This window comes from Schistosoma mansoni, chromosome 3, assembly GCF_000237925.1.
Source record: "Schistosoma mansoni strain Puerto Rico chromosome 3, complete genome".
Lineage (NCBI taxonomy): Eukaryota > Metazoa > Platyhelminthes > Trematoda > Strigeidida > Schistosomatidae > Schistosoma > Schistosoma mansoni.
This window is the reverse complement of record NC_031497.1, coordinates 15,052,107-15,078,820: the sequence shown is the minus strand read 5'-3', so window position 1 is coordinate 15,078,820 and position 26,714 is coordinate 15,052,107. Positions and strand designations below refer to the sequence as shown.

General features: G+C 37.7%; 1 protein-coding gene across 1 annotated transcript; it reads left to right on the top strand.

Annotated features, from left to right (window-relative positions):
• Positions 1-568: 568 nt before the first annotated feature.
• Smp_002600.1 (lysosomal Pro-Xaa carboxypeptidase (S28 family)) lies at positions 569-20,620 on the top strand. Its single transcript, XM_018799371.1, has 9 exons — positions 569-980; positions 1,023-1,160; positions 1,220-1,321; positions 3,070-3,251; positions 8,898-9,058; positions 13,315-13,478; positions 16,373-16,540; positions 18,422-18,609; positions 20,094-20,620. The coding sequence occupies exons 1-9, from the start codon at positions 855-857 to the stop codon at positions 20,359-20,361; spliced, it is 1,497 nt and encodes a 498-aa protein (XP_018651167.1). The 5' UTR covers positions 569-854; the 3' UTR covers positions 20,362-20,620.
• Positions 20,621-26,714: the final 6,094 nt, after the last annotated feature.

Here is a 26,714-nt window from a genome sequence, read left to right as displayed (position 1 = left end):
TCACTTGTTGAGTCAGTATGCTTTTAAGCTTCAAGGATTGCTAGATGAATTTTCATTTCCTAATACAGAGTTTGTGTGACCACTAGCCGTGTTTTCCTGTGTAGCTTGCACAATGATATTTCTTCAGTGGAAAAACTTCTCGCGAGATTCCTTAGAGATGTTCCGGATGAGATCTCGCTCAGAATACGATATGTCAGGCAGTATTGTTACGCTTCCATTAGATTTCATTAAGTGACTAGCTAGTAGGATATCCGATTCCGGTAGCATTGGTGAGTTTTACTCGAAGCAGCCTGGGAAAAACATAACAGGGATTCTACTCCTTCGTAACCAATCATGCACTCTAACTACTCAGACACAGACCGAAAAAAACAAAGAGTTAATTAGTTCTCTAACAAGTTAATGAGTAAACAAGACTATTTTGTGTCCTTTTAGAATCATGAAATGTCACTAAGAGGCTCTAACCCTCATATACATACCAATAGCTTATGACAATTAAGATTCAGACCTTAAAAGTGTTTGTCGATTGTGACTGACAAGGATTGAGTACTGAAAAATAATAAAATGCACTGACTATCCTCTCATTGTGTTTGGCGCGATTTGTGTATTGTTGGGTTTTATCGAGTTAGACTACCTACTTTCAATTTCCATCCCGAGATTGTCTTAGTCTGAGGCTTGTGTTAGTTCTGATTGTTGTAGATTGATGTTATCATTAAATTTGAGTTCTTTGTCTGTGCTTTCTGGGTCGTCGATTCTCTTTTTCTGTTTTCCCTTTACTAGGCCTCCTTATGCTACTGTATGCTACCCTAGTATATAAAGTATTTTCTGGCTAGACGCGAACCTCCACAAGTCAAAAGATGATTCCGGCTTTGATCTTTAGTTTTTTATTACCTTTATCGTTCGGTCTGTTAACCAGACATTTTCCGTGGTCAACAATCAAGAATCCGGATTTCACGTACGAAACGAAATACTTTTGGACCAGGGTATTTATTCAGATAAGCAGTATTAATTTCTCAACAATTTAGGTGGACCACTTTTCTTTCGTAAACGATGAAAAGTTCCTCATCAGGTATCTAATTAACAACGAGTCGTTCACTCCGGGTGGTCCGATACTTTTTTACACAGGCAATGAAGGTCCTATAGAAACTTTTGCAGAGAATTCAGTAATTGCTTATGCACTATAATTCTAATGACTCTAAATTCAATAATTTTTATAATTCAGGGGTTTATTTGGAAGCTTTCTCGGGAACTTAATGCTTCTGTTGTTTTTGCCGAACATCGGTATTACGGGACGTCTCTTCCATTCGGGAATAATTCTTTCAAAGTAAGTTTTCATAGCGTTTCATTGTTAGCTGGCAGAGTACGTTTTTTGTGCACTACCATTTTCCTAACCAAACCTCTTGGTTATGGTTGCATTTCAGTCGGCCACACCGTAGGACCAGGCACATATATACATCGGTTCAAGTTGCCACACCTCATTAGCACAACAAGACGAACACCGAATTCATAGAAGTAGTTAATTTAATGGTGGTAATATATAAAAGAAAGGTTGTATATAAGGATATAGTACAGGAAGAAAGGGAGATGTGAAGCAATTTTAATCTCAAGGTTTAAGGGAAGACAAAGAGTGTATACACTTACGCTATTGTGATCGATTCTGAGCCATGTCACACAGTCTCCAACCATTGGTTACAATAGTCGCGCGGACCCCAACCAAGTAGTCTGCATCTACCAGCATGGCTCAGACTAGAAGTTAGTGACTTCAAGCACTGATGCCGCGTTTTGGTTTGGCCGCCCCTAACTCTCTTCCAACCATCCCCTATACTAGTCAGTATTGTGCGTCGTGGTAATCGGTGTTCAGGCATACGTAACACGTGGCCCAACCATCTCAGTCGATGAAGATTCATGACCTCATCAACAGATTTACCATCATTCGCTAATGCCCTGAGTCTAACCTCACTGTTACTTACCCGGTGATCTCAGCAGATGCGAGCAATGTTTCTGAGACATCTGTGGTCAAATACTAGTAACTTACGGGTATCTTTTACTCTTAATGGCCACGTTTCGCTGCCGTAAAGTAGAACAGAGCGAATTACTGCGCAGTATACTCGCCCCTTAATCGATAGACGGATATCTCGTCTTAGCCATAGGTGACATAAGTTGGCAAAAGTCCATGAGACAACTGCTCGAGGCAAATGTATTTTCAATGGTATTTTGACAGTTTTTCAGAATACTTGCCGTGTTATTTTAACAGTAAAATAGTTTCATGGGCTTCAGAACTTCCCACTGCAGTCTCTTCAGCTAATTTTAAAATATTATGATTTCGCTCTTCTGCGCTTTGGACTGATTAATGATATCTGAATGCTGACCTACGTTGACAAAAATTGGTAAACAGCCTTCTTGATCTGCTTTCAAGTTTTTTCATTTTACGCCTTTATAGAGTATTAAAACATTAAATTTCAGTGTAGATTTGTGATAATAGTGTTTCCTATCTAGCTAGCCAATTTTATTAGAAACCAAGCTGTTTATAACATTTCATTTCAATTTACTTCTTGAATTTACTGATCCTTCGTTGTACACCCTCAATATATTCAGAGTTAACTAAATCCGCAATATTTTATTTGGGATTTGATGATATCAGAGCCTTATCTTCTGAAACCGAAGTCGACAGGTTTCTAGTTATTTGTGAATTCTACTAGCTTAATGTGATCAAAAAGGCTAGAATACCGTAAATTTTATTTAAATACCTGATATTTTTTATGTTTATCGATGTAAATACACTCTCAATTATCTTATTGACCGTTAAATAACACTCTTGTTAGATTCTCTTTTTAAACGCGATGGTTGTGCACTATTTATAGTATCAGTAAACACTATTTTTAACGTATAAATTTTAAGACTAAATCCGGACTTCGAATAACTGGTTTTCTCTTTTCATCAAACTACGAATGAAACTTTGTTTTTCAATAAATTTGAGCAATAAAATGCTTCCATTACTGAAAGTTCCAAACTTGCTCTCATTATTCGAGACCAGTCTGAAGAGGAACTGTTTTTTTCTTTTGAATTCCAAAGGACCGTCGGCACTTTGGTTACCTAACTGCAGAGCAAACGTTGGCTGATTATGTGCTTCTAATTAATCAACTGAAAGCTAATTACTCATGCTTCGCTTCGTCACCTGTAATCGCTTTCGGAGGATCCTATGGTGGTATGCTCTCTGCTTGGATCAGACAAAAGTATCCTAATCAAATAGCCGGGTAGTTAAAAGTGTATTTTAATAGTTTGTTTTTCATTTATCATAAATGGTTGTTTGTGGTTCAGTATATTCATTTTCACTCTTCATGCTTAAAGTCATTGAGAAATATAACTCATTGATGATACTTGTTGCTATTAAGAAGTTTTTATAACTAAAATTTGACCATTGAAGTGATTGATGCAGTTGTGATAAGCTGGTGCTGCAAAACAATACAATGAGAACTAGTAATGGTTGATTACACAACCGAGTTTATTGATTTATTACATTCACTGAACAACAGTAAGAGCAATTGATTTATTGATAGTACGCTTGTAGTTATATTATTCTTTGAATGGATAAAACTAAATGTTCTTCTATCCAACGTACACGGAAAATGCGTATGGTTAGAAATCACAAATCTTGGGGCAAATCGTTGTAAAATGGTATTTAACTGCTATCAAATGCCCAGTAAATTTTAGACCTTGCCCAGGAAATAGTGTAAGGTGTTTTCATGGCGACATTCGTAATGAGTTTACTTTGTACTTTCGTTCTGTCTTTGTTCATATCATGTTTGTGTTTTTTTGTAGGTCAATGTAGCTTTAAAAACTAAGTTATCACCTCTCCCCCATCTTTCTTCACGGAGATTGACTTGTAGTAATATTGATGCAGTCGACCGTTGCTGCTACCTTGACGGGGTGGTCTGGTTTGCCTATCGTGATGAACCAATTGAGCTATACTGGCTGGAACAATCGTTCCTCAAGGGCCCATCATGCCAGACTGGTCGGTTGAAGAGCAGTAAGACTGAATGCAGCAAACCCGAGGTCCGAAGGCAAAGTTGTACTGCTGAATGTACAGAGCTGTGAAGACAGTAAGGTGTATCCTTCAGACAACCAGCGTAACAGCGATGCTGCCTTCACACAAGGAGTGTCGAGTTAGTAAAGGTTGACCATAAAAATACACACCTCCCCTTATCCCTCGGATACCCGTCTCCGGCGGTAAGGTCCTTTAAAGTACGGAGCTAACGCAAAAAGGTCGTGTGTGACCAGCCCCAAACAGTTGTCTCATGGGAACTGTGGTCACGCTCTCAGGTCACTAAGACCACCTCTAACTCAATTTCCTATTCAGGTACCTCCAGAAGAACCCTTCCACGGTGTGGGCAACTGGGGAGTGACAACCACCCTCATGCTTCTAACAGCACTCAAGATCACTGTATTCACAATCAATCTTCCTCTCCAATTCCTATTATTCCTCCTACATCGACTTTCAACTCTGAACTTCCTCTTTTGGCTTCCTCCTCAAGTGTCACCACAGACAACGATTCCAGTGCACAAAACACTGTCCCAGGTCTACTGAAACCTCGCTCCAAACTACACATTGGAGCCTTCAAAGTACTCACCCTCTGTCAAATCGGTCAACAGGTCTCCTTGAATAAAACCTTAGAATCTCGTACCAATGATGTACAATGTGTCTCCAAAACGTGCATACAGGATTCTAGTGTGGTTATTTACTTGACTTCACCTCGCAAAAGCGGAGAGCCGACAAGATACACCCTCCGTGTATCTAGAGACCCGATGACTAATTCTCGTGGACTTGCACGTGTAGGCATAGCACTTAATACGAGAGCAGAACAAGCACTATTAGAGTGGATCCCCGTTAACAGTCAGTCAGACGGTTACACCGTAGGACCAGGCACATATATACATCAGTTCAAGTTGCCACACCTCAATAGCACAACAAGACGAACATCGAATTCATAGAAGTAGTTAATTTAATGGTGGTAATATATAAAAGAAAGGTTGTATATAAGGATATAGTACAGGAAGAAAGGGAGATGTGAAGCAATTTTAATCTCAAGGTTTAAGGGAAGACAAAGAGTGTATACACTTACGCTATTGTGATCGATTCTGAGCCATGTCACACAGTCTCCAACCATTGGTTACAATAGTCGCGCGGACCCCAACCAAGTAGTCTGCATCTACCAGCATGGCTCAGACTAGAAGTTAGTCTATGTGCCGTTCGGCTAAATGGCTCCGTAAGAACTCAAAAGGATAGGGACACATGTCGTTGCCTTTTCGTCGTTTCTGCCTACGCTCCCACTGACTGTAGCCCGGATGAAGTGAAAGATGACTTTCACAGAAAGCTCTCTGAACTTCAAAAAGCTAAGCTCTCAGACATAGTACTCGTAGCAGGTGACTTTAATGCCCAATTAGGTAGCTTAAACCAAACAGAAAGACATTTAGGTGGGTATTTTAGTATTCAGGCTCAACGAACAGATAATGGTGATCGTCTGTTGCAACTATGCTCAGAAAATCGTTTATTTTTAGCAAGCACTAATTTTAAGCACAAGGAGAGACATCGTCTAACATGGCAACCACCTTCACCAAACCAACGACGGACTCAAATAGACCATATTGCCATCAGTCATCGTTGAAGAGGCTCGATAGAAGATTATCGCTCGTACTGGAATACATGTTTATACTCTGATCACGCTTCAATACGAGCACGCATTTGTTTGCGCCTCACTGGACTCAGAAAAACTACATTAAGAAGACTCATTAGAATTAAACTGAGTGACGAGAAAGCCAAAAGTAAGTTCCAGGAACAACTGAGTCCACATTTAGACAGTTCTATAAACGAGGCTGACCTAGATGTTGCTTGGAAAGATATACGAACAGCTGTGGAAACAGCAGTAACATCTATTAGTAATTTAAACCAAAGGGTTACAAAAAAACCAGTGGATTTCTTCCAAGTCTATTGCTCTGATGGATTCTCGTAAACTCATCCCATCAGGCTCTGAACACGACGAAGAGCAAAAACAAATCAGATCTAGGCCAACCAAAAGTCTGAGGAACGATCGTGAGCAGTGGTGAGCAACGAAAGCAAAAGAGATGGAAAAGGCAGCGACTATAGGCAACACCAGGCAACTCTTCAGACTAATAAAAGAAACCGGAATTAAGAAGTCAAGTATGAGCGAAACAATCCCGGAAAAAGACGAAACCCTTATCTGCTCTCAACCCAGACGTTCAGAACGATGGGCGGAACACTTTAGAGAACAGTTTAGTTGGCCTTCAGCTAATGTACAGTTACCCACCATTCCAAACAGTCTGAATGGAACATTGAAGTAGGTCCTCCGACTCTAGCTGAAGTTTTAAAGGCTTTAGCTAATCTGAAACGAGAAAGAGCAGCTGGTCCAGATGGATTGGCTCCAGAGGTCTTTGAATATGGTCGTCCAATTTTAGCGATTGGGTTGACTAATATTTTAGTTAAAATCTGGGAGTTGGACGTAATCCTATTCGACTGGTCACAATCTTTGATTGTCCCAATATATAAGAAGGGGTCAAAATCATCCTGTCATAACCATAGAGGGATTAGTTTGACTAATATAGCATCTAAAATACTAGCCTCAATAATTATCGGGCGCCTAACTAAGACTCATGAACTGCAAACACGAGAAAATCAGATTGGCTTCATACCTGTTCATAACCGTATCGACCACATATTCACTATTCGTCAGGTTTTAGAACACCGACATGCTTATCGGCGTTCGACATAGTTTTTCTTGACTTAAGAGCAGTATTTGACTCTGTAGACCGAGAGGTTCTGTAGCAGTGTCTATCATTGAAAGGTGTACCACAGAAGTACATAAACCTTGTGAAGGCTCCTTACTCGAACACTACCAGTCGAGTGAGAGCTTATGGCGAACTGTCATATGATTTTACAACCTCAAGTGGTATCCGACAAGGCTGTCCACTATCCCCATTTTTGTTTAACTTCATGATAGACCTACTGATGGAAATAGTACTCTCGTTGACTGAATTTTCGGGCACTGATCTCCTACCACGAGGTCCAATTATCGACTTAGAATACGCAGATGATATGATACTGTTTGGTGAAGACGCTGACAAAATGCAGAGTCTTCTGTCGAACGCGTCGACAACTTCACTTATCTTGGAAGTCTAATCAGCCCTAATGAGTTGGTGTCTGACGAAATCTCATCACGGATTCAAAAAGCTCGTTTGGCTTTTGCCAACTTATGTCACCTATGGCTAAGACGAGATATCCGTCTATCGATTAAGGGGCGAGTATACTGCGCAGTAATTCGCTCTGTTCTACTTTACGGCAGCGAAACGTGGCCATTAAGAGTAAAAGATACCCGTAAGTTACTAGTATTTGACCACAGATGTCTCAGAAACATTGCTCGCATCTGCTGAGATCACCGGGTAAGTAACAGTGAGGTTAGACTCAGGGCATTAGCGAATGATGGTAAATCTGTTGATGAGGTCATGAATCTTCATCGACTGAGATGGTTGGGCCACGTGTTACGTATGCCTGAACACCGATTACCACGACGCACAATACTGACTAGTATAGGGGATGGTTGGAAGAGAGTTAGGGGCGGCCAAACCAAAACGCGGCATCAGTGCTTGAAGTCACTAACTTCTAGTCTGAGCCATGCTGGTAGATGCAGACTACTTGGTTGGGGTCCGCGCGACTATTGTAACCAATGGTTGGAGACTGTGTGACATGGCTCAGAATCGATCACAATAGCGTAAGTGTATACACTCTTTGTCTTCCCTTAAACCCTGAGATTAAAATTGCTTCACATCTCCCTTTCTTCCTGTACTATATCCTTATATACAACCTTTCTTTTATATATTACCACCATTAAATTAACTACTTCTATGAATTCGGTGTTCGTCTTGTTGTGCTAATGAGGTGTGGCAGCTTGAACCGATGTATATACGTGCTTGGTCTTACGTTGTAGCTGACTGTCTGCCGAAAATTGTTACAATACTCTGTGTTTTGAATGACAACCTTATATGTCTTCGTGACTCTGTTTCTTGTAATGAAGAAAATAAGTGGATGACTTTAGAGTAATAGATGTTATTTATCTTAGAATTCGTGAAGCCTTAATTGTCGTCTGTTTAGGAAGATTGTAAGGTTGCATAATTTTGAAATTCTTATTTTCTACTGTTTCATATTTTTCGCCATGTTCTTTTTTAATGTTAGGTAATCCTCATAGCTAGTACACGACTAACTTTTCAAAATAGTCAGTTCCTCGGAATTTTTTTTATCATTTCCTGTGTGCGATGGTGGCGAAGAGACGGCCAAAGAAAGGTTACGCTTTTTTTAAGCAAGGAGTGTCAGTCGGCCATGAATTCATCAAAATACAATAATTAAAATTATTGGATTCTATGACGCACAATTGTGGATCATAGACTCCAGAATGTTATGTTAACTACAGTAAGGGTAAATTGGCGAAGTTAAAAGTGAACATGAAGGTATAACTGTTAGTTGTTTTCTTGTACAGGGATTATTAGACTTAGGAAATTATCATTTCAAAGCCTCGTGTAATGTACCACAAAATCTGTCCTTGTATTGCGAATCTGTTTACACTTTTCAACCTTTTCTCAAGTCATAAGCATGTCATTCTGTAAAATTTTGCTCAATCTAATCATTTTTTTCTACTCAGTGGGATATTACAAATATATTATTATTTATTCATATTTTTAATAGTTCATCTTGTTCTTTTTCTGCTCTCGTTATTCTGGAGGTGTTAGTACTTGAGACTGACTCACCTCTGTTTATCTAACAGTCATAACCAAAGGTTTTTATTATGAGTTACATTTACAATAAACCGTTTATTTTTTTTCTGCTCTACTTACAGTGCCATAGCTTCTTCTGCACCAGTATGGCTGTTTCCCGGATTATCTGACTGCAATGGTTTCAGTATGACAATAACAAATAGCTTTCTGAAATATGGTGGCGAGAATTGTGTAAAGAATATACAACTTTCTTGGAGTAATATTGTAGACATAGGCCAAAGTGGTAAGTTGTGCACTAATGGTATTTAATGTTGTTGCAGACCAATAAAGTGATTTTATTATTAGTTGATCTATACATCCCCGATACTTTATATCACTATTATATGTTGCAGCGTATGCCGAGTTAAATGTGGTCATAAGTTGAATATTTTGAGTAGTACGACCCCAGTTCTTTGTCAATGGCATAGTTCCTTTTTTCTTCAAGTCCTGAAGACAGTATTTTGATTTCATCATAAATTTCGTTTTAAACTTTTTTATTTTCATGGTGTGACAGCTTGGGTCAGTAAACATGTTACGTCGCGAGATTATTGCGTTGCTAAATATTGCGTATTGCGATAAGACTACACGAAATTCTACCGGTTGACCAAATTCAGATATCCTAGTACGACCCCAATACTGTTCCCCAACCTCCAGTAAATCAGAACACAGCCATTGGATAAGAATTGTTTATGGGGTCAGAAGCAGGTCAATAATGATTTACAGACAAGGCATATTTATACAGTTACGATGACTATTAACAGTAACCAATGGAAAGGAAGGACACGTAAAGGTTATAATTAGGACAACTCAAAATTGACCAATAGGAAAACGACGCGTGAAAGTCATAGTTCGGGCAACTGTAAATAATGACCAATAGAAAATAACATGCGAATTATGTGAAGAGTCTGAAAACATACCACTTTACATTCGAGATAATTTTTGGGATATTCCTGTGAATATCCTAACAAAACATTTGAAGCATTTTTTAATATTCTTGCATCTTCTCCTCAGTCAGTCGTAATCCACATAGATCATAACACAAGTTGCATCACTAGTTCAGGACAACGAGGTGGGTCTATACCCTAAAACATGACGAATCGTAAGGATTTGGTTGATATTTCCACTATCAGTTCTGGACTGACTTCTTTTTCTCAGGTGTACAGTTTTTGGGCTTCAATAGGCGCTGAACTACAGTCGAGGCCACTATTTTAGACATTACATTTGTCAAACTAATTCCTTTATAGTTATCATGCGAGGATTTCTGTACTGTTGTGGAGTAGGACAATCAGAGATCGAAGCTAGTTAAAGTAACTTAAGTCCAATTTCCAGACTTCAGCTAATACCTTGATCAACTTAAATGTTGAAACTGGATTATTATACTCAAAGACCATTAGTGTCGGCTTACATTGTCCCTCTGCTCATCGATTCAAGTTGATTATTTCCTTTTCAGTCTTTATAAGAGCTGGTGGGCTTGTTTCAATCTTCCTTTCAGGTTGCATAAAAAGTGTTAATTCATTTTTTTGGTAGTTTTGGAAAATGCATGGCTGTAGCTTTCTATATGTCCGTAATTATCTAGGTGAACTAGGATTCATTAAATCGTTGAGCCTTCTAATATATATATATATATATATATATATATATATATATATATATATATATATATATATATAATGACTGAAAAATGTCCAGTAAACAAAGATCATATAAATAAAGATGCTATTAAATGGACGAAAAGGTTGATATCAGTCAGAATTTTGGAATGGTAATTGAAACACGTTTATTGATCCTTTATCTTAAAACTACATTACTGTTGAATACACCCGGTTGATACGTTATATTTCAAATGAAAATCGTTCGTCCCCGTTTTTTTATTTTGGTACACATTTTTCAGGCTATTTTATACGAAACCGCTGTTTGAAGTGTTTTCACCACATTAGCGGCTATTTAATGTAGTCTCTGAATATGTTATCTTGTAAATACTCTCTGCTTTATTCTTTCGGGATATTAAAGTGTGTGTACTAACAAAAGAATCTCTAACCTCATCGATTGTTGAAAACAACAGGTTTTCTAGGGGATTATGCTCTGCGAATAAAGCTGAAAATGAAATTTCGATGCAGATTTATACTTTATTTACAGCATAATCCACACTGCAAAATAATCGGGACTCATTAATCTTTAGAGATAGTTGCCATTAGGAATTTGTTTATGTTGATTATGTTGTACGTACCGTTCACGTAGGTTGTTACGTGGAGTAAACAAAACAGTTTCTTCACAATTATTCATTAAGATATTTGTGTATGTACTGATACACTGTCCAGAGCATCCAAACCGAAGTAGGCAGTTTCGTTGGGGTGCTACTTCTCAACCCTTTGGTTGGTCCAATCCACAAGCCAGTTGAGTACCATCAGAAAATATTGTTTCATGAAAACCGGTGACCAAAATAAGTTCATGCGCCACTCATCGCTTCAGGATTCTGGAGCCCATTTACGCTATTTGTTTGGAGCTGGGATTATCCAAATCGTTTAGATGGACCCTCCAAACCCATCGACCTGGTTTCAAAGACGGACGTTTTCTCTTTGTCACTTTTTCGTAAGAACAAATTCACCACATGGAGCTAATTAGTAAAAAAATCCCTAAAAGGGGCTATAAACACAGCCATATGAGAACGTGTCGATAGTCAGGTAGAGGACTATCGATCTTCGACCGTGCCATAGTATTCGGTTTACTATTCCCTGGTTAGAGTCCTTACAATGGTGCGACTCAGTGGCTTTAGATGTTATGACATCGCTTAGAATGGAAACCAGTGGTTATCCTGTTGTACTTTCCTGTTTCCCTCAATAATACTGATGTAATCCTCCTTAAGTCTTTTTATGTTGCACCTTTAACTGAACTGTATTTCTTGTTAAACACTTTCTGTCTATTTTTACTGATTGTTACCCTTGTCTCCTTTATTTTTTCACAATTTTATTGATTCATTTACTTTGCACTTTCTTTTGTGGCTTTTATTGTACCGGAATTTATCTGAATAAATAAAATATCCTTGATCCATCTACCATCCAAAGAACAAGTTTGCTGAGCAGCAACTCGCTCTATTCTGTTTAATGTGTGGTACGACCATTAATAACAGAGGATGTTAGTAGGTTACTCCTATTCCTTCATGCGTGTCTTCGGAGCATTGTTCGTGTATTTCGGGGCCATTGAATGAGAAGGACTAGAGTCAGACATGGGATACTAGGTGAATTCAAGTCTGTTGCTGAGGTAGTAAATTTTCATTGATTGAGGTAATTGGGATACGTATCGCGTATGCTTAACCACTCCCTCCCTTAACATGGGGTGTTTTCTGGTATTGAAGTAAACTGGAAGGTCACAGGCGTGGCCGCATCAAAACATGATATTAGTCCATGAATTTGTTGACTGTTAGTCTGGGCTATGTGGATAGGTGCAGGCTACCTGGTTGGAGTTCACGCGGCAGTCGCGATCCGTTATTGTTGACGTTGGGTGACATGACTCAGAATCGTTCATAATGGCCCAGATGCATTCACTTTTTATCTCACCTTAGATTCTCAGTTTTAAAATCACTCCATACTTTTATTCTCTTTCTATACCCAATCCTTTCTATCACTGCTGATATTGTTACTACTTTTACTACTATGAAATTTGTCTTGATAACTTTATCTCGCACAAATATGGTGTGACAACTTCAACCGATGCACATATTTGCTAGGTTCTCCACTGCACGTGACTGGTTGTATTTCAATAGTAAATAAACTTAAGTTACTAGACTTTGCTGAAACCTTGTGTGGTGCATATATATCTGGTGCCCCTTTGTACCAATACTTATATGTTTAAATAAATACCTTCTCTTTTTAGTTTAAGACTGAGTAATGCTCTACTGTTAGTAAATGGGTTCGTTTAAAGCGTCATCTGGCTAGTTGAAAAGACAATACTATGGCGAGTATTCTTAGGGTAATTAGTACCAAAGAAATTAAAAGAAAAACTAAATAATAATTAGTTTTCTAATTCGCTTAAATCATTGGATGCTTTCTAGTTATGTGCTTCCTTTTTGTACCACAATACTTATGTTCGCTTACACGTTATCATTCCACTTCTGGTTTGCCATGTATTTGGAGTATAAAAACATGCTGGTTAATATTTGATGCTAAACTATATTAAATACATTTTAAGCTGAGATGGGTGGCGGCTAGGAATGAGAACCAGGATGCGAGTTTCCTCCTGTTTTGGACTAGCCACCCGCGTGTATATACATCCCAGAGTTGATGTTCATTCCAGCTCGCTTCAATCACCATCACGTTATCTACTGAGTTACTGAGTCCAGATGGCCACTAATTTTATGAACTCGTTGTCTCAACTCTTTGATATTCTGTTGATTAAATAAACTCATTTTGTAACTTTAACTAATAGTTTAATTAAAAATACTTGTTTATATAGCAATCTCTTTTTTTATCTGTTCACAATTCCGTATTATTTTGTTTTTACTAGTTGATGGGAAAGAATTATTAACTCACATGTTTAACATCTGTACGCCTTTAACTGATGTTCAGAATATCATAGATTACTTATCCGATTTTTTGGGAATAATATCTATGGTCAATTATCCTTACCCAGCTAGCCTGATTCTTGCTTTACCTGAATGGCCAGTCAAGGTTTGTGGTATATTTATTGTGTACCATAGATATCTATTAACACTCTCAAACCAGGCGATATTTATCCTGGTTATACTGTTAGTTGAACTCTATTATTTCTATATCAATTATTTATGTTATCTCCTCATATTTGTTCACTATACTATCATTTTGTTTCATATAGTATGTTTTTTGGCGTCTTTGGGTAATGTACTTAGCTCTTTTGTGTTATAAATTATAAAATATGCTACAATAGTTAATTTGGGGCTAAGTTGGATTAAATTTCTGTAGTAAAGTTGTCAGTATAAGATATAATCAGAATACACATATAGCATCTCTTTGTGACTTTCTTCAGAGTTGAATAATGATTTGATCAACAAAATCATTTATTATTAAAATTTTGTATTATGCACGTTGTTATTACCTAATTTAAACTATAAAAAATAAATATAAGTTTGACTCGCTCCTGTTTATTATACCTTTCTGAAATAAAATTTAAAAGACTACATAGAATATATTTCCCCATAAAAATTGAACTCGTTACTGTTAATTGTCGTACAAAAATTTTTTTAATAGTTCAAAGAGTTTTAGAGCTCATGGCACATTGTATTTTGGAGCAGTTTATATTACATAGTCTTGTGTGCATGAATTGACCCTAAGTAAAGTACTATCTTTTAGGATTATTAACTGAACGATTGTTCTATGGTACTATATGATCACCTCATTTTTAGGACACGAAAACAAGAAAAATGTATTCTTCTCAATAATTTTATTATTCGAACAACAAACTTTAAATGATCGGGTATACTTACTGCTTAGTTAAACATAAATCACTATAGCTCTTTGAATTTTCATTTATACTCTTTATTTCTAAAGCAGTAATTACTTATAAAACGTTCTTAATTGATTAGAATTTCAGTATTTATGTTGTTCCTTCATATTCTCCTTTGATAGATACCGACAAACTGGAACTTCCGTAAATCCATAGAAAATAGACTTACTAATATAACGTTGAAGTTTATTGTTTGATTTTTCTCATTATCAAAGCTTTTCGTTGTCTCATCTTTACCAACATTTTCTAGGTGTTAACGGGACATTCAAAGTACTTCTAGTAATTAAATTTCTAACCACCCTTCAATGTTTCTAAATAGGTTCAGACCAACGTTTGACATAGTCTTTTGTTGTTGTAGCTTTTATCATGAACGATAATATATTTTAGTCATCTGAAATTGTTTCAAGATTGCTATCACTCACTGTTCCTAGACAAATTTGTTAGCACTGGATATACTATCTTCGAAACTACTAACAAGTGTTAAGTCAAGACTAAGCAAGATACTCTGTTTGTTTGTTTCATTTTAAAAACCACTATTTGGTCCGTAGGTCGTTACTGTCGTTATTTTGATTGAAGGTCTCAATATTCAACATTTCTTGTTTCAATAAACTATTAAATGTAGACTTTTATGCAATTTTTACCAATTTATATTTCGAAGTGTTATAACGCTTTTGTCACTACACAGTTGAACCCAATAGGGAACGCAAAGGTAAACTAAATGTAATGCGCTTCAGCTAAAATTTTAATATGCCTCCAAAAACTCCAAAAACTGATTCACCAACTATTGAAAGGACAAAAACATACTAAAGCTTATTTCCTTAACCATGAGCTTTTCATGTTCGGCGTTTAGGACTCCAGATTTGAAAGATGCGGGCGAGGTTTACAATCCGCAACGGTAATTATCAAAATATTTTGACTGGTTCGGGTTAGATTTTTGAGAAATAATACAATTCTCAACATAAGGAATCTTCTCTCTTCTATTTGGTAGGGGTTTAATTTCATTTTCCCAGTCAGTCAGCTACAACGTAAGACCAAGCACGTATATACATCGGTTCAAGCTGCCACACCTCATTAGCACAACAAGACGAACACCGAATTCATAGAAGTAGTTAATTTAATGGTGGTAATATATAAAAGAAAGGTTGTATATAAGGATATAGTACAGGAAGAAAGGGAGATGTGAAGCAATTTTAATCTCAGGGTTTAAGGGAAGACAAAGAGTGTATACACTTACGCTATTGTGATCGATTCTGAGCCATGTCACACAGTCTCCAACCATTGGTTACAATAGTCGCGCGGACCCCAACCAAGTAGTCTGCATCTACCAGCATGGCTCAGACTAGAAGTTAGTGACTTCAAGCACTGATGCCGCGTTTTGGTTTGGCCGCCCCTAACTCTCTTCCAACCATCCCCTATACTAGTCAGCATTGTGCGTCGTGGTAATCGGTGTTCAGGCATACGTAACACGTGGCCCAACCATCTCAGTCGATGAAGATTCATGACCTCATCAACAGATTTACCATCATTCGCTAATGCCCTGAGTCTAACCTCACTGTTACTTACCCGGTGATCTCAGCAGATGCGAGCAATGTTTCTGAGACATCTGTGGTCAAATACTAGTAACTTACGGGTATCTTTTACTCTTAATGGCCACGTTTCGCTGCCGTAAAGTAGAACAGAGCGAATTACTGCGCAGTATACTCGCCCCTTAATCGATAGACGGATATCTCGTCTTAGCCATAGGTGACATAAGTTGGCAAAAGCCAAACGAGCTTTTTGAATCCGTGATGAGATTTCGTCAGACACCAACTCATTAGGGCTGATTAGACTTCCAAGATAAGTGAAGTTGTCGACGCGTTCGACAGAAGACTCTGCATTTTGTCAGCGTCTTCACCAAACAGTATCATATCATCTGCGTATTCTAAGTCGATAATTGGACCTCGTGGTAGGAGATCAATGCCCGAGCAATGTTTCTGAGACATCTGTGGTCAAATACTAGTAACTTGCGAGTATCTTCTACTATTAATGTTCACGTTTCCCACTGGTAACAGAATTTTCACTTGGTTTTTTCTTATTAATCCAGTATTTGTGTACCAACCTATCTGAATATGACCCTCAACAACCTGTGGTAACCAGAATATCTTTATTAGCTAAGGCTGTACTATCACTGACGAATTATACTGGTAATCAAACGTGTTTAGATATTTCAATGAATTTGCCAAATGTGGACGTTAATGGATGGGATTTACAGGTTAGTTCCATTGTTATTTACCTTGTTTTCATATAGGATACTTCATTTTCATGTGTGAGAGTGTTATATCTTATATAGTTACCATTTAATGTTTACTCATGCGTTAACTTTCCGATAAGTAATAACTCAGTGATAATCGAAAAACTTTCATAAGGAGTACATTTCTCATTTTCAAAACTATGAATTGTTTCTTCAGTATTAATCAGTATCAGTGCCTTATTATACATTGAAATATAGAGAAATTGACTACAGAAAACATTTCGTTCACCTTTAAAAATCTCATCATTACTAGAATGTTGATTACCAACAGAAGCGTTAAGAATAGATAATTAGTTGGTCAATATTATTTTTGGGTTAAAATCTTTTAAAGTCAGATCAGTTTTAATTGCATACTGAATTCACACTCCTCTTAGCTCATAATTTATCTATTCTATATTTTAATTTATTTGAAATGAACTAATAGAACTATTTTATTTTAAGTTTATTACTGTATCAAAAATTTGTAAAACTCGATAACTTATCAAATTAACCACGAAAATAATTATATCTTGCAATAAATGTTTCGAGTCATTACCTTTGAATTCCATCCGAAATCATAGTTCATTGAATATGGTTATCTATAGATTAAGATTCATCTGAAAAAAAATTGATTACTCTGCCTACATTGAACTTTGATTTATTATTATTTCATTTAGGAAAAAAAAAGTATATTTGAATGCACGATTAGTGTAATAGTTGTATTATTTCGACCGAATACTATAACAAGAGAAAAGGTTGATATAAAGCGATGAAATTTACGGTAATAAGTTAATCAAGATAGTCATGGCATGAGAATTATTCAACCTATATTGTTTAGATATTCTTTGTCAAAAAGCTTGGATTTCATAGTACGTATGCCAGCAGTTATGTAATTGAATCCATCTCATATTTTAATCTGATCATACCTATACTTTTCTAATCTAATCAATCAACTCCACTATATACAGGATAAATTTTAAGAAAGATACAACTTAGCTTTTTCACATATTAATATTTAAATAAGTTACTTATGTATAACAATGAATCTAGTTACCATCGAAGAAATCGAAAGAAAGCTTACAGTAAGGGCTACATAAGATTGTCACAAAACTTTTGTTTATCCAAAGCTTCTACAAATTACATCACGTAATTCGGTTAAGTTTAATTATTTAACTTACACATTCCTAATTTTCCTTTGCTCTTTATCAGGATACGGTAAAAAGCGTTGTGTTCTCCACTCCTCTCAAAGTTCATGATTTGATATTGAAAATATAAACAATGTTTAAAAAGTACGTAGGAGGCTTGAATACTAACTAGTCTTTCACTTGAAGTGAAAGCAAAAAGCAATGGTAAATGAGTATATAGTGTTTGGATATTAAAAAAGTTAGATACCACAATAGAAAGATTGACTTGATTACCCCCAAATATTCTACTTATGATGTTATTTTGATGACCTTCACTATATAAACCTTCATCAACTCAATTGGTTGTAACATGTGTCATATACACTTACCCATAGTTTATATGGATGTCCAATACTATCTAGAACAGAAGGTGTAAGTGTTCATATGACACAAGATCTGACTTATTGATGCAGTCTCATTTATTTCTCAATTGAATTCACTTCTTTTAACTATATTTTTCATGCTTCCGTTGTAGTGAATAATATTATTTCCTCTCCCCTTCTCATCTTAATCCCCTCTCTGGATTTGTTAATAGGAAGTGGGTTGTTACTTATCCATGTTAGTTTCTACGCTATATATAGCTGACGAACTATTTTCTGTAAATAATGTGATTCTTGTCGAAATAATATTTTTTAAAATCTACTGAGATTATAATGGGCATTCTTATCTTATCTTATAGGCTTGCATGGAGATGGTAACACCTACGTGTGCATCAGGACCGGTAAACATTATGCCTCCATCAAATTGGGACCTTAAGACTTACTCAATCTATTGTCAAAATCGATTTGGTGTAAGTCCGCGTGTCGAATGGCCAAAAGTTGAATTTTGGAGTAAATCAGTATATACTGTTACTAATATAATTTTCAGGTAAATAAAAACAGAACGTCTTTGTTATTTTTTCTAAAGGGTAACTTCTTTTATATAGAATCAGAAATAATCTTTTCGCAACAATTTTACATGTAAAACATATCTGGAAATGAACGTTTGGTATAACATTTGAATTATCTGGAGTCATGATGCTTACCATAGGGAAGGAATAAGGGATTAGATCAGCAATTTAATTATGATAAACAAAGCATCTAAGTTTGAAACCTATTCCAGGTGTTTCCATTCCCATAAAAGAATCACTTCACTAGCCTTCGTCAAAATATATAACCTGAAGAGAAGTTCATAAATCTGTGCTTCGTGAATGCTTCACACCAGCCCTCACCAAAAAACTGGTGTTTCTTGTGGTTGAGAATTAGATGAACTAATGTAAAATGATATTTGCATTTTATAAAGTCTTGACTATTTAACGTCGGTTGATTGTGCATCGTCCGACTTCTTGTTGTTACGAGGTGTTATCTGTTTAAGAAATGTACGTAACTAATCAGTATCCTTGATAAATTCAGTAAAATATCCTGATTTATCATGTTTATGTTTCTTTCCAGTCTAACTGGACAAACATTTAGTAATCTCAGTATTTAATCTAGAAATTGACATGGAGCAATAGATTTGTTATCAAAATTTGTATATTAAGTCATATTGAAGTAAGATGTAAATTTGTTGCTATCACATTACTTGGTTCAGACTAGTTATATTGGAATTCTAAAAAAGCCAATCAGGAATTTAGTATTATTAGCTTAAAACTATGTTGAAATATATAGATCTTTTTATGTATACACTTGTAGGTATGTACGATTTCTTTAATTCAACTTATGAGACAGTTTTTATGTTGTTTATATGTAATCTAATACCTTCTGTCAATAGTTGTCTGTTAGTCATCTAACCGTTTCAACCAGCCAAAGTTTTTATTTACCTTAAAAAGACATTCCCAATATAGTGATTTATTGTCTGCAATCATTCAAAAATGTCTTTGGTAATTGCATTATCTAGGTTGAGCTTTGTATGGCTATTTTTGTCAGTACACAATAGTAATAACTGGCTATTTTGCATGCGGATATATGACTGTCACTTCAACATTACTTCATGTTTAGATCATTAAGGTGAAGTGTCTAAATTACTGTGTCAGTACTCCGTGTACTCCTTAAAACTTTATCTTCGCATTGTAAAACTATCTCACTAGTCTAGACACTTGATTAGAGACTTCATTATTATCTTAAGCCTAGTATACATATATCAGTTTGAAGAGTTGTATCATCACAGCTTTTCCTTAATAAGTTTTACGCCTTGTAACGTAAATTTTCTACTTTCAATTTCAAGTTGAATGTCTTAGCAATTTATTTTTTCTTAATGTTAAAAACTGTCAGTATTTTTGTATTACGCCTCAATTACGTAGTCTGTTTGTTTAAGATAGAATATTCAGATTCTTAATAAATTAATGGATATGTTTCTTTTTATATTATTTCTAGCAATGGTGAGATTGATCCATGGTCAGCATTTTCAATTACAAATAATAGTTATGTCCCATTTGCTACAGTGATCAATATGTCTGATGCTGCTCATCATTTGGATTTGAGAACTCCTAACTCGGCTGATCCTCAAAGTGTGGTTGAAGCAAGAGAAATTGAAAAACAGAAAATAATTCAATGGATAAAAGAATGGAACCTTAAGTACAAATTGTTAAAAATTTTCAATGGAATTGTATCGTTCATCTCTTTACTAGATTACCTTGGCTAATGTTTAAAGAAATATTTTATATTTTTTGTTGCTACAATTTTCATGATAATAATCGTAATTTAAACTGATGTAATAACTCATAATCAAACTTTTTTCACCTTAAAAAGTAATTTTTCATGATTGATTTAAGTTGGCTCATACAGTGTTTCTGAACGTATTGGGAAAAATTGAAAACTTTCTTCATTTAAATAGTGCGAATGAATCGTGTAGCGTAGTTGGAAATGTTTGTTGACTATAAAACGTAAATTATACAACTCTCTAGTATGTCTTTTTTCGCTATGCAATTGGTGAACGCGAAGGCTTCAAGCTAAATATGGTCAGCAGCTTTGTGTACTACCTTTATCCTTAAAACGTTGGGATCATGTAAAGAATGTTTCGATTTGATGGAGGAATCAAATGTACATAGCTTATTTTACGACTTCATATTATTGTGTTAAGTGACTGTATCTTATAGCCATGAGTTTATTATTTTCAAATAACGTACAATATATTGGTTGTCTTAACGGATAATGGTATTGCAAGTTGAAAATATAGTTTAACTTACACTTTATTAAATTTTGTGATTATAAGCAAACCAGAGTATTTAAACCAACAGTGAACTAAATCTTAATGTATCGGTAGTTAATAATGCTGTTTTCAAGGTATTTCTGGCATATACTGGGATTCAGGTGTAAATAACTTGCAGAACATTCTCTAAACAACTAATCAATCATGAAATAGGGTGTTGTGCACTTTGCCAGGAGTTATAGTCGAGTGGTTCAGCAATTATCGACTTTCTGTCTTGTTTTAATGGGCGGACTAAATGTTTGCTCGATTCCACTTCAAGGCCATGTAAAAGATTGAGTCAAACCCTATTGTGATTTCTTGATATAAGATAACTAACTGTCTAAGATCCACATATTAATCACGCGAGACCATATTCATCGACAATATTCGAGCTATGCAATACGCACTTATTCAATTAGCAGCCAGTGTCCGAGGGTATGGCGTGTGCTTTTCATTTACATCCTAAGTACTTTTACAAGATTGGAAGGAGCCTGTGCTCTCATTCTTGCTAGTGAGAAGTAAGGAGTAGTCGAGTTCATGCATTTGGATAGGTATTTAAGTTCTGGTGGTGGTGTTAATGAAGAGGTGAATATACATGTAGCAAAAACCAGAGCTATCTATGCAAAATTGGTCCATCCTTGACGCCTTCATGAAGTTAACCTGAATGTCGGCGAAAGCAGTTTTGCTCTAAGCTTGTGAAACCTAGCCTCCATGCGAGAGTGGTATCGTTGTCTCCGAAGGATCGCCGACAGTGGCAGCACCAGATTATCATGCAATAGGTGTTCGAGTACTGACGATAGTTCGATTGGTGTCAATATTTTGAAATACCGGCTTCGGTAGTTGTCCGTGTACTATGAATGTCGTCCCAGCTAGTTCCACATCGTACATTATATCTCGACTCTGTGAATGGTTGGAAAAAGCGAAGTGGTCCGCGCATATCGTGGTATTAAAGAGAGCTGTGCAGGACTGGCTTCTGTTGTTCCTTGACAACTCCCTGTTTGGGGTCATGGAGATGATGCAACTTAGTAGCTTGAGACGTTATCAGACATTGGACGTAATTTTCTTTTACCTTCATCATATAAGGGAGAGGAACTTATTAAACTGAAATAATCCTTTCCGGTTATGTTTTTCTTAACCAGACTCTTCTGTTATTTTTTTGTCTCATCTACTTGTTTTTGTTCGTTCTTTTATCATTATTCAGCTTCCTTGCTCTCGCTCTTTACCATTTCCTTTTTATTGTGTGGTGAATATATATTTTGATGCCCTTTTGTACCAATATTTATGTGTTTAAATAGATGAATAAATATACTCATCAATCAAATATATATTCCATCCTTCTAGGTCACTCAGCAACGTCTATTTTCTCCTCATATTGAAGAGTGATGTGAAATCGAAAGGAACCTTTATTTTGCTTAATCTAATGCGTGAATGGAGATCTTTTCCAAAAATTGTAGTCTTTCGTGCACTTTTCAAATCAATATCCCTTTATATTGTCCATATATTTCTGAGTATATCGTAACAATAAAATCACGTTTAATTTTAAATTAAAGTTACGATGAGTGTAATTATTGAAAGCCTTTTTCAGCTGAATAAAGTGAACCCTTCGGTAGGAATTGTTCGCGTTTACGTACTTTGGTCATAGGTTCAATATAAATAGAATAATCATGAATTATTATTTTTACCAATCATAAACTATAATACCCGATAGGTTTACACATTGATTAATTATTTTCCCGTAATAGTGAGGGTGATTAGTGAATCTCGTAGTATTTGGAACTTCACTAATTTTTGAACCATTTAAATAAGAATGAATTCAAGATAAGTCAACTTTCGTGTATAATTAGTATATTTGGGGCTGTATAGTTAATAGGAGCAATAAACAGTTATGATTGCACCTGAAAATACTAAAGTTTCATGATTTGGAAAGATGATGAAACCAGAAAGGAGCTGTATGACTGTCTAACTTCATGTTTAAGGTTGGGCGAGGTAGTTTGAGCTCTTAAATATCTTCCATTGTTCAACATGACTGACTGTTTATTGCAAGTGTGAAGGCGTTTGTCCGTCACTTTCTTTTAAATAAATCATTTACGCTTTTAGTTAATTGTTATATTTATTTAAACATATATATTGGTACAAAAGGGCACCAGATACATATGCGCCACACAAAATAATAAAAGTAGGAAGAGAAGGGATGAAAAGATAAGGCGGACTGAAATGTACAACCAGAAGACTCTTTCAGTTAAAAAAGTTAGAACCACTCTTTATGTAGAAAGTAAAAGAAGGTTGCAGCAGGATCGCCACTGGCTTCTATTCTGAGCCATATCTGATAACGTCCCTAGCCACTGTGTTGCACCATCTCTCGGACCCCAGCCAGGGAGTCGTGAAGGACCAACAGAAGCTAGCCCTTTGCAGCTTTCTTTCATGCCACGACACCATGTCACACTGACCTCCTCTCCGCTTTTTCCAACCAGTCCCAGAGTCGGCAAATAATGCAAGGCGTGGAAGTCTCTGGGACGACATTCGTAAAACATGTCCAAGCCACCGAAGTCGGTGTTTCAAGATGGTGACACCAATTGAATTATCGTCTCTGCGCCCGAACACACGATGCCGAACCTCTGCATTACTAACATGGTGTTGCCACTGGATGTCAGCAATCCTTCGGAGACAACGATGATCGAATAACCAAGAGTGGTCTGACATCCTCAACTCGAAGAGGTCAGGTTTCACAAGCATAGAGCAAAACTGCTCTCACGGACGTGTTGTAGATCCGACCTTTTACAGCCAGACTAACATCACGAAGGCGCCAGAGATGGCCCAGATTGGCATAAGCCGCTCTAGCTTTCATTATACGTACATCAATCTCATCACTCACGCCACCACTAGCACTTATATAGCTACCTAGATACACGAACTTCTCAACTACTTCAATCTGCTCACCATCTAGGGTGAGTACAGGATGAGAATCCTGCCAGTCTTGTAGGAGTACTTTGCACTTGAAGGGTGCAAAGCACATGCCGTACCTGCGGACACTGATTGCCAACTGATTGAGTGCGGATTGCATGGCTTGGGCATTATCGCACAGTAAGACAATATCATCCGCATACTCGAGGTCGTGAAGTAGTTCTCCAGGCAGCAGATCCACACCGCCATTACTTACATCCATCAGAGCTGTTTCCAGGATGTCGTCGATGGCAAAGTTGAAGAGGAATGGTGAGATCGGGCAACCCTGCCTAACCCCACTGCTCGAATGGAACAAGGGAGAAAGGTGGTTGTATGCCCTCACTCTGCCTGAGGTGTTCGTATACAGGGCCTTTAGGATGTTAATGAACTTCTCAGGCACACCCTTCTTCAATAGACAATCCCAGAGGACAGTCCTGTCCAACGAATCGAAGGCAGCCCTGATATCAAGAAACACTACAATTGTTGGCCTGCGATAAGTATGACGGTGTCCTAACACTTGGCGGAGAGTGAAGATGTGATCAATGCATCCTCGACCAGAACGAAAACCAGCCTGCTCCTCGCGAGTCAATCGTTCTCGGGTTTTAAACAATCTACGAAGTATGACAGAAGCCAATGGTTTGGACGCAATCGGAAGTAGACTTATCCCCCGATAGTTGTTACAGGAACAACGTGAACCCTTTTTAAAGATAGGGACGACTATTGACTCATTCCATGATGTTGGAACACTTTCTTGCTCCCAAACCTTTCCAAACAACACAGTCAATTCCTTAGTCAGAAAGTCACCACCATCTTTGAAAAGAGCCGGAGGTAAGTCATCTGGGCCCGGTGATTTGTATCGCTTCAAGAGTTGGAGTTCCTTGCGGACTTCCGCCTCGTTTGGTGGATCAGTCGTCACCGGCCATGGGGGGCAGGACAAACTGGTTGATGTTGCCGGAGCAGCAAGCCAGTTGAACTGCCCTTCGAAAAATTCCACCCATCGTCCAAGACGTAAATAGATGTTAGTGATTGGCATCCCGTCATCCTCGTAGATTGTTTCACTTACACCAGACTTCTTGCTGCCAGTGGCTCGGATGAGTTGGAAGAGCTTCCGGCAGTTACCAGATGCAGCTGCTGCTTCCATCTCATTAGCACGCTCCGACCACCAGGCTTCTCGGTCCTTACGCAAGCTTTGCCCGATTTCACTACGTAACAGCCTTCGTTTGTGGTCAAACTCACGGTCACCCGGAGTAGACCGACGGGCTTCCATCAGTTGTAAGGAGCCAGAAGAAACCCAGTGCTTATAAGCGGGACGTTTCGCGAAGCCGCAAGCGGCTTTACTCGCCATTTTCATGGCGTCGTGAAGATGCAACCAATGCTCATCTATACTTTTCGGTGGGGTGGTAGCTAGCCTAGAGGCTAGCTCCGCTCGATACTTACTTGCAACAGAAGTTGCAGCCAGTTTACTAACATCAATCCGTTGGTGGTGGTCAATCCTTCGGCCACTGAAAAGTAAGGTGAGATTGGCGCAGACCAGGGCATGATCAGACTCCAGATAGGTACTCCAAAAGAAGCGGCAGTTTTGTACACAACCACTCCAGCGGTAGCTGATCGCGATGTGATCAATCTGAGTCCAGGCTTGAGATGCAGAGGGAGGACGCCAGGTGGCACACCGGCGATGACTGTGCCGAAAGTTAGTGCTAGCCAGAAACAGGTTGTGCTCTGTGCACAGTTGCAGCAAACGGTCCCCGTTATCTGTCCTGCGACCAACAAGTCCCCATCGGCCAACTAAACGACTCTCTTCTGTGCCTAGACACCCGACCTTAGCATTCAAGTCTCCGGCTAATACTACAATATCTGTCGAACGCGCTTTCTGGAGAAGAACTGTTAACTGATGGTAAAACTCATCCTTGATTGCATCCGGGCTGCAATCTGTCGGGGCATAGGCGGAGATGACGAAAAGACACCGATTTCTTCTCACTTTGATGGAACTTTCTAATCTAACAGCACATAACCGACTGTTAATGGGGATCCAATCAATTAGTGCTGCCTCAGCTCTAGCGCTTAGTGCAACACCAACGCCAGCAAGACTGGACGAAGATGCCACAGAGTCCCTGGATAAGCGCACGTGAAACAAGCTTTTCGAAGCGAGAGATTGAGAGCGAATTTGTAGTACTTCACTAGAGTCTTGAATACGGGTCTCGGATAGACAGCAAACATCAACATTAAGACTTTCTAAAGACATAGCCAGCCCCATCTGTTGTCCGATCTGCATTAGTGTGCGAACGTTGAAGTAAGCCAGCTTGAACGGTGTACGCGGTTTCAGAAAGATTGCTTCAGTATTCATAATCGGTGGAAGCATTCACTTTCAACCAGACAGTGACTGGAGATCGTTTAGATAGGACAGAGTTTCCACCATGGGCGAGCTACTGCATAAGTTGGAAAGGAAGGATACACAATTTGGGAATAACGGGAGTGAAAAAGCGACGTAGTAAATAATAATAATAATGATAATAATAATAATAAGGTAATAATAATAATGTAAATTGTCTTTCTTCTATTGGGAACAAGAGCAGTGTAGTTAGTGTAGTGTGTCATTTCATGTCATTTGTGTGTGGGCTGTGATACTGCCGGGGTGCCCAAACCGAAGCAGGTGGTTTTCTTAGGGGGCCACACCCCGAGCCTTTGACCTAAAGGTCTGATCCACAAGGCAGTGGAGCATCGTGAGGAGATGCAGTCCCATGGTAGCCGGTGATCAACAACAGGTTCATTCGCCATTCGTTCCATCAGGATACTGGAGTCCATGTGCACCATTGGTTTGGAATCAGGGTTTTCCAACTCTCCTAGGTGGACCCTCCATGTCCACCAAC